The 16265-nt window shown below is 30.8% G+C and overlaps 1 protein-coding gene across 1 annotated transcript; it reads left to right on the top strand.

The window, feature by feature from the left end:
- Positions 1–1594: 1594 nt before the first annotated feature.
- Positions 1595–1993, top strand: LOC120150550 (zinc finger protein 2-like). The gene has a single exon (XM_039163224.1). The coding sequence runs from the start codon at positions 1595–1597 to the stop codon at positions 1991–1993; it is 399 nt and encodes a 132-aa protein (XP_039019155.1).
- The last annotated feature ends 14272 nt before the right edge of the window (positions 1994–16265 follow it).

Below are 16265 nucleotides of genomic sequence, written 5' to 3'. Positions count from 1 at the left end.
ACCATTTTTTTTTAATTTTAAAAGCTTTACCTGTTTGAGACAACATAGTGGCTGATCTGTCTGGTTTTCTGCAGTTTTAAATCCCATACCCCATGTGCTTGTCTCAGGTCAAACACCGATCACAGCAATAGCACAACAACAATAATCAATCAAACATAATTTTATCTTTCTTTATCATTAATAGAAATAACGAAACTTAGAAGTAAGTTATCTAAGTCTATATGTTCTATCTTATGTTTAAGAATTGGAGCGATAGATGAAAATACAGATAAAGAGATTAGACCTATCGATGTCTTCTTGTATATGATTAATGGGAAATATTTAATGTTTTGTTAGGGTCATAAGTGATGAATCTTGCCTCTCTCTTGTAATTGACTGTCATGAAATTTGTGCACACGTCATCTGAACTTTGAACTTGGACAGTTAAAGAAAGAATGAGGTAAGGGATGAACTCATGTGAGTGCCCAGAAGTTGAGTGGATTTTAATATCCCCTCTGGTTGTGTGTCGTCTGACAATTGAGACATGTAGAGGAACATTACTTGATCAAAGAGTTGTATCAATAAGAACCAGTGGGAACATGTCTAGTCTTGTGTGTCTAAGGCTGTTTATCTTGTTTAAAACTAATACCTTTCTTGGAAACCTGACCAGTGCATCATCCAAATCTGGTTTCCAAATGAAGGGGGATTCAATATATAAAGAGAACTTCCAACTATATATATAGAGAGAATTATATAAGGCATTATGTCATATAATGTATATATATATCAGGCATAATGTCAAAAAAATGTTTTTATTGTTTGATAAAACAATCATTTTGATTCTTGTTTTTTTAGCACTTCAGCCTCCAACATTCCATTTTGACATAAAATGAACTATAATTAGATGAAAATCATTAATTGATTAACAGTTAATATTTTTTGCTTATGTAACAAGTTTTATTTATCTAAAGTGATGAAGTGACACATGTTACATGTATATAAATAACGATGTGTCACGTATACGTAAGTGATGATGTAATATATGTAATGTATACATAAGCGATGATGTGACACATGCCATATTTACATAAGTGATGATAAGACACATGTTCATAAATTAATTACTTTGGATACATATGACTTGTCACGTTAACAATAAACATTGATCATTACTCAACTAACGATTTCTATTCAATCATGGGTATTTTCCCCTAAAATGAGACAATGAGAATTTAAATATTGAAAAAATAAGAGTTAAAATGATTATTTTATCAAACTTTAGGGTTGAAATTTAGTATTGTGATGTTTTGATTTTCTTATTTGTTTGTGAGTATACCCTGAAATTTATTTGGTTGGACCGACAAAGGATTAGAATATTGCCATGAATGGAGGCGACAACCCTTCGATTCCCCACTGCTCTTTGCACATAACTGTCTCTCTTTCTCTCTCTCCATAGGCCATCTCTTTTGTTTACTTATACTATCTGTGGTTGCAGGAACAATGAACCTTTGCACTTCATCATATAATCCTTGCCATACCCTTCATTTACACTTATCTTCCAAAAGCCACTTTGATTTGCCTAGAAACTCTTCCATTCTCTGCCTGCAATCACATAATGGATTATCACCTCAACACCTCTCTTCGTTTAAGCCTACCCAACAATGAACTCAACCTAGAGCTAGTCCTCGAACCGTCATCGTCATCGTCATCGCCCCGCAGCCTGGCCGAACCTCGAATCTTCTCTTGTACTTATTGCAAAAGGAAGTTCAATAGCTCACAAGCACTTGGAGGGCACCAAAATGCTCACAAACTAGAACGGAGTCTTGCCAAGAAAATCAGGGAGCTAAGCTCGGTTGTTAGGGCTCATGGTCAACGTCTGCAGTCACCAATGGCTCCGTTTGAACAACAAGGTCGAGCTGGAGAAATGAGCTATGTTAGAAGAGACATGAACTACGTTTCTGTGGAATACGTTGAGGATGAGCTTAGTCAGGTTGATTTATCTTTAAGGCTGTGAAATTGCAGTTGCAGTCCTATAAGTTTGACAAATTTGTATTTTCATTTAATTTTTATTATATGCTTGAAATGGCCAACCCAACTATTCTTAACATAAAACAAGAATGTCCAAGGCATACTTTCAATTTTATTAGCAAATACAGTAAACTATACGTCTATCCCCATATTATTCCGTTTTGGTCACCAAATTATTATATTTTTCAAAATCATACGTAATATTACGTTTGATTTCATTTTACTCACCTGTTGTTAAAAAAATAACAGAACTGCTGACGTGATTTTTTTTTAAAAATTAATGATATGTGACATTACTTTATGTGACACGCCAATATCATCATTAATTTTTTAACGATGGGTGATCAAAATGAACTTAAAATGTAACGTTAGGTATAATTTAGAAAAAAATAGTTGAATGACTAAAACTAAACAAAATTAATTGTTGGAGTACTAAACATGTATTTTACCCTAAAAAGTATTGTGAAGCTTGATTTTTCTTTTATGCCTTTTTATTTTCATTTGATGTATTCTATGTTGTTTTACGAAAATATTTAGAGTTTAGGACTATTCTTTTCAATAATATCGTCCTTAATAATCTTCGTCCAAATCCCAACCATTGTATACACGGAGTCAGTCGTCGTTCATAAAGAATTTATGGAAATGGCGTTCGAACCCCCCACCGTTGAATCATCTCCGTCCGGCCTCCGTTGCTGTCATCGAACCTACTAGTGTGATCGGCGACCTCCTGTGACCAGAACCCCTCTATCCCCTTGTCGTGGATCACCATCGTTTGTCGTGAATTGACGTTCAAGTGTTCATTGAAACCCGCCGACCACCCTCGATTTCTTCAATTTTCGGCCGAACCTGACGTCATTTCGCCTCATCACCCCTAGCTTTGGACTCCCGTCGCCGTCTGACCAAAACCCAACTTGGGCATGAGATTTAAGTTCGAAAGCAATCGAGTGGAGTTTAAATGGCCGATTAATATGACTCGAAAATCGAAGTAATACATTAATACCTTATAAACGCTTTATGGAATATGTTGATATTGGTTAATGTATGGTTGAATATGTTTGGTTACGTGTGTAGTTAATACTTCTAAATTCGATCTGTATGCAATATAAAGTATTAAACTGACTAAGACCCAAATTACACGTATAAGACACTAGAAGATTGAAAAGAAATAATTTCAAGTTCAATGATTATCCGGAAACAATTAACCTTAGAATCTCTAAATTTTATTTATCCTCGTTAAAAGTTTTAATATTGAAATTATTTGGTTAAGAAATTACGAAATTACCCGTAGGAAGTAAAAATGGCCCGGACTGACCTTGATAATAAAAGTACCCTGAGGATTCATATTTAATCCGATAAACTACAAATTCACCTGTTAAATTCCTGATCTGTTCAGAAAATTTATTGATAATCATTTCCTAACCCTTGAGAATGCAATAGACCTATAATTCATGATTTATAAGCAAATATATGAATACTAATTTACCGAAAGTACTCTTATAGGCAACAATGTTCCAAATCATTGAAATAAATGACAAGTTCGAGTTAAAGGAGAGATTGAATGGAATAAAATGACCAAAATAATCCTAAACACCAAAATGACCAAAAAGCCCCTAGATTATAAAATGACCATAATACCCTTCAAGCTCTGGAATGACTGAAATACCTCCGAGTTCTAATCTGGCTAAACAACCTCGTGTACCAAAATGATATGAAATAAACAATTGCCTTTGGATAAGTTATAAGAATACATGTGCAACATTAAATGTTATAACGCCCTTAAGGTTTATAGGGTATGACCTAGGTAGGCCGACCATCCCTGATATTGTTACAATATGAGAATAAAATAATTACCACTCGATTACCTGTTCGTCTCTTTAAAATCCGTCTAATGATAGCTATAAAAGTGATCAGTTCGACTCTACAGTGCAGTCAATATTAAGAAATAAATATCCATGAAGTTTCTCTACCTCCATACTTGGTAAGTATCACATTACAGTAACCTCTACAGTTGGAATAGTTTTGGAAGTCTGATAGGATTCTTGAAATTTGAAATATTGTAAATTGATTCTTACCCTTGTTAAACTAAATTACCAAAATTCCCAAGAATTAAATGACTAGAAAGCCATTGTGAGTATGATTGATGGAATATCTGAATCTTAAATAATTATGATGCATCAGTTCCTGAATACCCTGTAGTTATATCTGAATACTTTATGATCATGATGTATCTCTTTCAAAATGACTGTTTATTCTGTTAGCCATCGACCCTTTTTTTTATAGGGATCTCATTTTTTTATTTTCAATCAGTTTCTAGAAGTTTTGTGTAACACCCCCACCCTGTACTCGACCCGGATACGAGTCTGAGGTGTCACATTGACTTTTCAAACTTTTACTCTGGATAAAATTCAAAGAAAATTTAAAACTTCCATTAAAATAAAAGCGATTTATCTACATAAATCGACCAAAATAACCAAAATCATCAGAGCATATTCAACTCAATCACTTAGTATATGCCAACTATATTCAAATTAACCAAACACATTTAAATCATCAATTTTCTTATCTGAAACTTTGTAAGGGAGATGCTGACCTGTTTTGCTCTTCTTCGCTTTTCTTCTCGCTTCTGTAACCTACGTGTGAAACAATCACACGCTAAGTCTATGACTTAGTGAGGCAAATAAACATGTAATGTAAACTATAACTTGTAATCATGCATGAACTATTACTGCTATCACTCATACCCTTATTCATGTAACAAATCCCTATAACACATCTGCAATATATCATTACATGCATGTAAGAACATATATATACACATATACTCATCATTTCCATCATTAGCCTCATTTCATTATCAATACCATTATTATTTATCTCTCTTCGTACATATCCTCATATACCTAGTATTTAACCAACATTTGACTCATTTAATCATACAATCCACATATCATCATATAAATCATATAATACCATTCATAGCACAAAAGCATACAATTCACATGTAATATGTTTGTTGTTATTTCTTTATTAGCCCATGTACACATGTGAGAACTATAGATACGCGAGTCTATAGAGGTTGTACACAAATGTTGTCACCACAACTCATATAAATGCACCGAAGTGCCACGTAGAATTGCACCGAAGTGCCGCGTAGAATTGCACCGAAGTGCCATATAAAATGTCCCTAAGGACCACGTAGAAAATTACTTAAGAATCATATACATATACAAAGGATCAAGTATGTGCCTCAAAAGACATCACATATGTTCCAAGGAATACATATACAGTAGAAAATCTTTAAATTAATACTCGGTAAATTAATAAACTCTCTAAAATAATAAATTTGTCCGGTCCCGACTTGGGCCAATGTAAAAAATTAAAAAACTCGATAAAATAATAAGATACTAATTTTTCGTGAGATCTCTTTATAATTTTCGGTCCCAAGAAAATCATAAATTAATAATTCATAGAAACTGAAAAAAATATATTACACTCTATTGAAATATGATTCAATAGTTGTCTGTTTTCCTTTAAAGTTCAAGTCTATTTGGAGCTCATTATTAATTTAACTCATCTCTTGCAACGTAATTCTAAGAGGCATAGACTAATTTGCCTTTTTGTTTGGTATGTACAGTATAATTACTTAAAAACTCTTTAAATTAATAATTATTAATTTATCGATAAATTAATAAATTTCTCCAGTCCTGACATTATTAATTTATAGAGTTTCAACTGTATGTCCCGAAAGACCGCGTAGACCCTCAACTCTTGGCATGCCAACTATACCCCTAGCTCTCATGAAACATAACATGGGCATTATTATTTATGTCATTTCATATTCACACATTCATAACACTTATCTCTTATCGCATGTCTGATATCTTATAATCATGTAATCACATAGCTCATATCATTTCTTGTGAAATCATACATATCATGTAAGACATATAAGATATGTTCACACAAATCACTTCTATATAATTCACATGATTTATTATATCGTAGATCATATCACATTTTCATACAATTTCACAAATCATTGTCATATATGGATATCACATTTTTACTTAATCACATAGATCCTATAACATATATTGTAGCATACTAACATATATCACTTATATAAATTCATTTATATACAAATTTCTTATATTCTCTTAAATCAAGTTTACATTACTCTTATAACCTTTTCATATGACTTCATAGATCTTTACCATGTAATTTCTATATCATAGCTCATCTAAGCACATTAATCTTTCTCATACAGCTTATCTCTCATATGATTATCATTATTTATGTACAGATCTCCTAATTGATATTCTATTTTCATATTGTCCTATAAATCAATGCTAGTTACTTTATCTCACTTTCCATTTAATACTATAAGTAAATTATATAGTTTCCATAAACTTGACTCATGTAATTTATGTTTTGCTATTATATCTTCATCTAAACATATATTTACATGTTCATGATCACTTAACTTATTTTATTTCTATGGTTATCACATTCAACATTTACTATTATACATTATTCGTGACCTTATAACTTATTTCACATATAATTACATATTTCGTTTCCATATAACCCATATCATATAAATTCATACCTCATAACATATAATATGAACAAAGCATATACACATAATACAAACTTAATCATACTTATATTCATGCAAACATATAAAATATTGGAAACAGACTTATCACAAGTCTAATTTCCCTATAATAATATACACAATCTAATAATATACACTCACCTTGGCCTCACTAAGTTCCAATCCACTTTTATGATTTCCTTTCTTTCGATCGAATCTTAACTTGATAATCGTTCTGAAACTTGTTCATGTTCAATATCTACATAATCATACATTGATACATATCAATATCTAATTGATATACTCTAATCTATCATTTCTTAGACCAAAAAAAATGTCTATTTCAATTTTCCATTGAAGTGCATCGATGCATTCTATAGTGTACCAATGCATCCCTTAACATGTGCATCGTTACACTCCTTATGCATCGATGCATTAATTGCATTTGATGTTTCCATTTTTAAGGGGTGCATCGATGCACTTCCTGTGCATCGATACACACTAAAAAATTTCTGGAAATTTACCCTTGATGCATCGATGCACATAGCCCAGAATTCATTTTTAAGCCCAAAAATCTACTCAAATCAACTCAAATGCTTCATCTTTCATCCCCTTTCATGTTCTCAACTCATATACACATGCTGAAACCAATTTGTATCCATATAAACCATCTTTAACTTAAAAATTATATTCCTCATATGTCACTCACGAATTAAACCAACTTTGCAATATGTTTTGATTCCAATTCTATGGCTTCTAACTTCTTAATTAGACCCTTGACAAATCAAATTTAACTTCCAACTCTAGTTATGAACTCTATTTCAAGATTTTACCTAAGAACCTCAAATCTTTAATCCATCCTAACTCTATCGTACTTTGATTTTAAGATAACTTAAGTTTTCCTTAAGCTTAGTTATCATCTAATAATCAAAACCCAACTTTAAAATTAACAATTAATCCATAAACAAAGTAACTCACCTTTGAGCTTGGAGATACGGGAGGAGGAAGAAGAAAGATGAAGAGAATTCTGGAAACCACTTTGTTTCCTCTTCCCTTCCACGTATTAAATATATAATAATATTTAAACATTTTCCTTGCAAATGACCCTTTTGCCCTTCAATTTACCTTATAATTACTAACATCTTTTAGGCAATATATCAACATAAATCATTGAACTATTTCATTCTTCTACTTTAGTCACCAAATTCTAAAACTTTACAATTTAATCACTAACCCTGTATTGCAGATGTTACAAATCTCCCCTTCTTTTTAAGAAAATTTGTCCTCGAATTTTCACTGAACATCTTGATAAAAACATATCTTCTAATGTTCTCATGTTGCTTCATTTACTTAATCTTTCTTGTCATCATCAGAAAACTTACTTTTCAATCCTTTAGCTTTTCAATTACCTTTTTCCTTTATACATTCATATCATGTCACTTATCATTTAAACAACAACCAGTAACTTCAATATATTTTCATTAATCAACATCATAAATCCATCTCTAACTACTTTATAATAATAACCAAATTCGTTTTCTATCATCATTTACCCAAGAACACGACCTTAAATCTTCTTTAAATATGATTCAACATACACTTTAAAGAATCTTTTCACATCACCTTGCACACTTTTTCTTACTTTTATATCAAAATTATCATCTACACTTCCATATAACCTTTATCGTGTCAGATCTTTTAACTCAATTCCTTTCATTTCTTTATCCTATTTTTCCTTTATTTATTCCTTATACACAAATCATATATTTCCTTTCATGTTCACATACTCTTGTCTTATCACCTATACTCATCGCTATGTACCAATCTTCATTGCATCCTCATAACTTTAATAACCCATTTCTTATACAGAACTTCATTCTTTATCATTTCTTATACATGTATTTTCCTTCCTTAAGGTTCCATGCAAATACTTATCTCCCTTTTTTTTACATCATAGCTATCTGATCATAATACACAACTATATTCAGATTCATATCATAATTGATTAATTCAACTTTATATTTTCCCAATCTTATAACTCTATCACCTTTACTCTGATAACTAATCAATAACATCTGTTCAATCTAGGGCACAGCCTTACTCAACCCATCATATACATCATTTCCAATGGAAATTATCTCAAAATTAGTTTACTTAAATTATCAATTTCACCTCTATTCTCATACATCCTGAAATTTCCGTTATTAAAACTCAACATCATGACTTCCTTTGTCTTATAAATTGATCATCGATATACACATTCTCAAACTCTTTTTATCAATCCTCAGTTTTACTCAAATATACAAATCCTTATTTCCTTTACTATATCACCTTACTATAATCCAAATATACAACTGTATCCAGATCCGTTTTATGTTTGATTATCATATCCTGAAAATATCTTATAATCTTATACTTCCAGTACATTCCCATCACATATTCTTGTTAGCCAACGCTAACTTTTTCCTTCTAGAATGAAAAACAGTATCTACATCACGTGATCCATTTAAAATACTTCTTATTATTCGCTTTGTATAATTCCTAACAAAACTCTGAAGTCATCCCTCCAATTTGATCTTTTAACTTGGAATACAACCAATTCCAGCCAAGTTTGTAGTTGAAAATCATAATCTCTATCTCTCTTCGATAGTGTTGATTTATGAAATCCCTTAATCATTCTGAGTTCTCTCCAGAACCTTATCACAATAACCACTTTTTGAAAAAGGAACCATTTCAACACTTATAGCACTCTTTTAATCTAGGCACACGCCCTCTACACATCACTTGCATGCATCATTTTCATTTAAATTAGCTTCACAACCTTTCACTCTACTCATCAAGCTGTACTCTTGTCCATACACATTACGATTTCCCTCTGTATCAAACTCATAAACTCTGGCTTCATATACCTTATACACTTGTCACTGATGCACTTATGCTTGAACTTTTTTACAATTCTAACCCAATCATTTGATCTCTTAACGTCCTTATAGTGACACTTGTTCACCATATTCTATCTTATTCACTTATAACAAAACTTCTCCATATCACTTTTTTTGATTTGAAATAGTGAAAACATTTTATCACTATTCAGATATGATTTCAATTTTCTAAAATCATCCTTTAATCTTATAAGACACTTTCTGAGGTTTCTGCTCTTCATCCTGCCTGGCCAGGGCAGGTGAATTGCTATCACCATCAGATTTGTCAGCTATCGATTCACTTTGTCATTTCTTATAATCACATTTCTATTGTATTCTATTAAACTCATTCTATCAGCAAGACAACATATTCCTTACACCATTAGATCAGAAATTTTCGCTATTTTGTTGGCATGTATACATTATACGATGCCGAGAATCGACTAAACCTTAGCTCTGATACCATTAAATGTAACCACCCTACCTCGTACCCGACCCGGATACGAGTCTGAGGTGTCACATTGACTTTTCAAACTTTGACTCTGGATAAAATTCAAAGAAAATTTAAAACTTCCATTAAAATAAAAGCGATTTATCTACATAAATCGACCAAAATAACCAAAATCGATCAGAGCATATTCAACTCAGTCACTTAGTACATGCCAACTATATTCAAATTAACCAAACACATTTAAATCATCAATTTTCTGATCTGAAACTTTGTAAGGGATATGCTGACCTGTTTTTCTCTTCTTCGCTTCTCTTCTCGCTTCTGTAACCTACGTGTGAAACAATCACACGCTAAGTCTATGACTTAGTGAGACAAATAAACATGTAATGTAAACTATAACTTGTAATCATGCATGAACTATTACTGCTATCACTCATACCCTTATTCATGTAACAAATCCTTATAACACATCTGCAATATATCATTACATGCATGTAAGAACATATATATACACATATACTCATCATTTCCATCATTAGCCTCATTTCATTATCAATATCATTATTATTTATCTCACTTCGTACATATCCTCTTATACCTAGTATTTTAACCAACATTTGACTCATTTAATCATACAATCCACATATCATAATATAAATCATATAATATCATTCATAGCACAAAAGCATACAATTCACATGTAATATGTTTGTTGTTATTTCTTTATTAGCCCATGTACACATGTGAGAACTATAGATATGTGAGTCTATAGAGGTTGTGCACAAATGTTGTCATCACAGCTCGTATAAATGCACCGAAGTGCCACGTAGAATTGCACCGAAGTGCCGCGTAGAATTACACCGAAGTGCCATATAAAATGTCCCTAAAGACCACATAAAAAAATTCCTTAAGAATCATATACATATACAAAGGATCAAGTATGTGTCTCAAAAGACATCACACATGTTCCAAGGAATATATATATGTCCCGAAGACGCGTAGACCCTCGACTCTTGGCATGCCAACTATACTCTTAGCTCTCATGACAGATAACATGGGCATTATTATTTATGTCATTTCATATTAACACATTCATAACACTTATCTCTTATCGCATGTCTGATCTCTTATAATCATGTAATCACATAGTTATATCATTTCTTGTGAAATCATACATATCATGTAAGACATATCAGACATGTTCACACAAATCACTTCCATATAATTCACATGATTTATTATCTCGTAGATCATATCACATTTTCATACAATTTCACAAATCATTGTATATGGATATCACATTTGTACTTAATCACATATATCCTATAAAATATTGTAGCATATAACATATATCACTTATATAAATTCATTTATATACAAATTTCTTATATTCTCTTAATTCAAGTTTACATTACTCTTATAACCTTTTCCTATGACTTCATAGATCTTTACCATGTAATTTCTATATCATAGCTCATCTAAGCACATTAATCTTTCTCATATAACTTATCTCTCATATGATTATCATAATTTATGTACAGATCTCCTAATTGATATTCTATTTTCATATTGTCCTATAAATCAATGTTAGTTACTTTATCTCACTTTCCATTTAATACTATAAGTAAATTATAATAGTTTCCATAAACTTGACTCATGTAATTTATGTTTTGCTATTATATCTTCATCTAAACATATATTTACATGTTCATGATCACTTAACTTATTTTCTTTCTATTGTTATCACAGACAACATTTACTATTATACATTATTCGTGACCTTATAACTTATTTCACATATAGTTACATATTTCGTTTCCATATAACCCATATCATATAAATTCACACCTCATAACATATAATATGAACAAAGCATATACACATAATAAAAATTAATCATGCTTCTATTCATGCAAACATATAAAATATTGGAAACAGACTTATGACAAGTCTAATTTCCCTAAATGAAAAAATAGAATTTGATTCATTAAACCGGTTTAAGTTATTAACATCAAGTTTAAAGTTTAGGCTTCTGATAATTGTTTTGAAATGATATATTTATGTAGATATTGAGCCTAAACAAGTTCTGGAATAATCAAAGGATTATAATCGAATCAAAGCAAGGCTAAGGTGAGTGAAATTTTAATTGTACTTATATTATTGAACGAACATTGGGTTGCGATGAGTCAGTGATGGAGTTACTATGATAAAAAGTGACTCCTAAAATGTTATTTGATTGGTGATTCTTATATGTGCATGAATACATGAAATGAGTATAGGTTATTATATATGTTACATAATATGCATATGTGATATATGTTATGAGACATGACCAATGTGAAATGAGATAGCTATGTAACTATATGAAATTATATATGAATAAGCAATACGTGATACATGTGATATGATGTGAAATGACATATGAATATGTAATACGTGATACATGTGATATGATATGAAATGACATATGAATATGTAATACGCGATACATGTGATATGATATGAAATGACATATGAATATGCCATACGTGATACATGTGATATGATATGAAATACATGGTTACACATACATGTGATATGTGATAGAAGAGAAAGAACAAGTGATGAGAAACATATTCATAATAAATGCCCATAGTATATGATACGAGAGTTATAGGTATAGTTGGCATCCCAAGAGTCGAGGGTTACATATGTCCTATAAGACATATGATAGGTCCAACGGGACACAGATTACATCATTCGGGATGACAGGTCCTTCGGGACACAGATTACATCCTTCGGGATGACAGGTCCTTCGGGACACAGATGACATCCTTCGGGACATTTATACGAGCTGTGGTGACAGCATATGTGTGCACAACCTCAGTGTACTCGCATACCTCTATTCTCAATAATATACATGGGCAATACAATTAAAAGATAAATTAAAGTGAAAGTGGCACAAGAAGGTAAGTTTTACACATGCATGACATGCTTATATATGTTATCGTGTAATAGATACATGCATGTTGAAATGTCATGATCAAAATGATAAGAATGCATATTCATGAATTTGTTGTTAAATGTTTGTTTATTATCTCACTAAGTCTATGACTTAGCGTGTAAGTGATTTACACGTAGGTACCAAGAAACGAGAAGAGAAAGAATAGAAGTGGCAAGGACAATATTATTACTAGAAGATCAGATCAGAAGTAATCGACAAAGTATGTAGTTTGGTGTGTATAGAGTGTTGGCATGTAATAAGTCGTTAATTACGAGTACTCTGATGGAGTTTGTATTTTGTGGTCAATTTTATGTAAATTAACGTATTTTGCTTTAAACAAAGTTTTAAATTTCTCTCTTTTCCAAAAGAGTCAAAGTTTTAAAAGTCAATGTGACACCTCGGACTCGTATTCGAGTCGGGTACGGGTTGGGGTGTTACAGTTAATGGTATCAGAACTAAGGTTTAGTCGATTCTCGGCATAAACCGGAGTCTAGAGCGTTTTATAAGGTATACATGCCAACAAAATAGTGAAAACTTCTGATATGATGGAATAGTAAGTGTATTGTCTTGCTAATAGAATTAAAATACTATGTTATATTAGATATATGATCATAAGAGTTTCTAAAGTGAAGTACAAGATGATAGACCTGAAGGTAATAGTATTCACCTGCCCTGGCCAGGCATAGAGAAGAGCGAAAACCTCAGGGAATGCCTGTATAAGATTAGAGAGCGATTCATGATGTTGAATGATATTATGATGTGTTTAATTTATACTTCTATATTCATAGAATAAATGTATTGAAAAGAGTTGAGAACACCTGAGTTTAAGGGTGAATTTGAGAAATGTTCCATTGTTATGGAAATTTGATTAAATGGTAGGAAGATAATATTAGAAAATTTTCATTTCTCTAAAGTGGAGAAGTTAAATTGACTTTTATTACTACGTAGGTAAGCTAGAAGTATGGTGAATAAATGTCACCATAAGAATGTTAAAATATCAAGTGACGTGGTTATCATTTGTAGAAGAATTTATGAATAAGTACATGAATGATCACTTTATAAAACAAATGAAGCTCGGATATATGAGATTAAAAAAGAAGTTACACATGCATGTGTATGAGTATAAGTTTAATAAGTTAAACAGATTTATTGTTGTGTTGATTTTGATTAGGAAGGATAAGGAAGAACATGTGATTGGTTGTTTAGGGCTTGATCCTTAAATTAAAAGAGTGTTACTGGTTTTGAAATTTTTTCTCAATTCAAGATATGATTAATCGCGTTAAAATTATATAGAGAGCTAAGAATAAAAGGATTGGAAAAAATTCAGATGATTTAGAGAATTAGTGTTTAATAGAGTTAAACACCATTAAAGAAAGATAGAGATTCTAGCTTTCAACTTCAAACCAGATATGCATTAGTTGTATTCTCCTCTAGAGATTCAAATCAGATGAGAGTCAGACAGACTAAAGCAGTAGGGTCTGATATTTGAAGATTAAATAAGGAGTTAATTGATTATAAGTCAGGGTTAATGACAACATTTGTGAATTGGGTTAAAAGCTCTGTTAGAAGTTATGAAAATTGAAGCAAGAAAATTATTTTAAAGGGATACAAATGAGTTTAAGTATGTGTATGTGAGATAAGGATTTGAATGTTCAAGAGAAGATATAGCAATAAAAGTTTGAGAATGGTAAGTCGGTGAACATTTATAAGATAAAGGAAGTTATAACGTTCGATTTAATCAGAGAAATAATATTGCGTGTGAGTAAAAGTCCAAGTTTGAAAAGTTGAGTAAGATATCATTGGAATATATATATATATATATATATAATAATTTGATTGAAAATATGGTATATGATTGAGTGGATAAGGGTTGTACCCTAGATTAAAAAAAAGATTTCGTTTAAAAATTAGGTGCTATTAAATAATGTTAAGGATATCCACTATTATAAAGTGGAGAATTTAAATGAGATAATTAGTTGCTATGCAGTTGAGCTAAAATATGGTAATATATTTGTAATGTGAATAATGGATTTATTTATGTGAATATTATTTCATGATACATGAGAATGAATGTGGATTTGATAAGTTAAGTAAACTATTGTTGAAATAATTCTGATTGGAAGAAAATAATATGGATTTGAATGGTTAGGTATTGGATCCTATATATATATATATATATATGATTAAGGCAATGAGAAGAGTATTTACAGGTTTTAAAAGGCGCTTTGAGGAATAAAAATAATGCAAGTATAAGAAATGATAAAGAATAAAGTTATGTGAAAATAATGTTAAATATTAAGATTATGAAAATGTGATAAATATTATTAATCAGATATAAGTACAAGTGTTATTATGATGTTTTTCATATAGATATGAAAAACGTAATGGAGTAAAAAAAAATGAATGAAATGATTTAGATTGCAAGGAGATTTTTGATTTGTGAAGGAATAAAGAGATAAGGAAATTAAAGGATAGAGTTTAAAGGTTTAAGAATGAAAAGGTTTATGATGAGGTGTAAAGTATAAGTTTGATATAAAAGTAAGAATTTTTTTCAATTCTAAGTGGAAAGGATAAAGAGTTATTAATTTTGTATCAGAATTTCAGTAAAGACTAAATTTGGAGGTTTATGAAGAAACTGATTAAGTTAGTATCCTTTATCATACTGAGGTAAATATTTATTGGATTTTGTAAATTGTATGTCTTAATTATATCTGATGAAGATTTAAGATTATCTCAAAGTTGTGGAAATCTTTGAAAAGGTCTTAGGAATTTAAATTAATTGTAGCATTGATATCTATGCATAGACAAATAGTGAGTTTAACATATGATTCATACTTTAAAAAGGGTATGTATGATTGAGTTCAAAGAATCATGGGAAAATTATTTACCTTTAGTAGAATTTGTCTATAATAATAATTATCAATTGAACATTAAAATGACTCTGTATGAAGTTTTATTTGGGATAAAATGTCGGACATCATTAATTTGGTTCAAGTTAAAGGATCAGAATTTTATTTTCCAGGATTTATTGAAAGTGGTTGAGGATAAAGTAAAGATAATTTCAAGATGACATCTAATCGACAGAAGTATTATGCAGACTTGAGGCAGAAATGAATTAAATTTTATGAAGACGATAACGTTTTCTTAAAGTATTGTATTAAAAAAAATTATGCAAAGGGGAGTGTATAATAGAGTTTAAAAGATCGGAAAAAGAATGTCAGACTAAGTTAACCAAGTGTAACATGTATTGGTTTAAGGTTGTGTTTCTTAGCCATGTAAATATAAAAGAGATAAGAATTTATTTAT

Source organism: Hibiscus syriacus, unplaced genomic scaffold (assembly GCF_006381635.1).
Source record: "Hibiscus syriacus cultivar Baekdansim isolate YM2019G1 unplaced genomic scaffold, ASM638163v2 tig00111022_pilon, whole genome shotgun sequence".
NCBI classification, from domain to species: domain Eukaryota; kingdom Viridiplantae; phylum Streptophyta; class Magnoliopsida; order Malvales; family Malvaceae; genus Hibiscus; species Hibiscus syriacus.
The sequence above is the reverse complement of the archived record's forward strand: the minus strand, read 5'-3'. Positions and strand labels throughout refer to the sequence as shown.

Coding starts and splice junctions, on each gene's coding strand:
- LOC120150550 (XM_039163224.1), top strand. CDS start 1,595: ATGGATTATCACCTCAACACCTCTCTTCGTTTAAGCCTACCCAACAAT.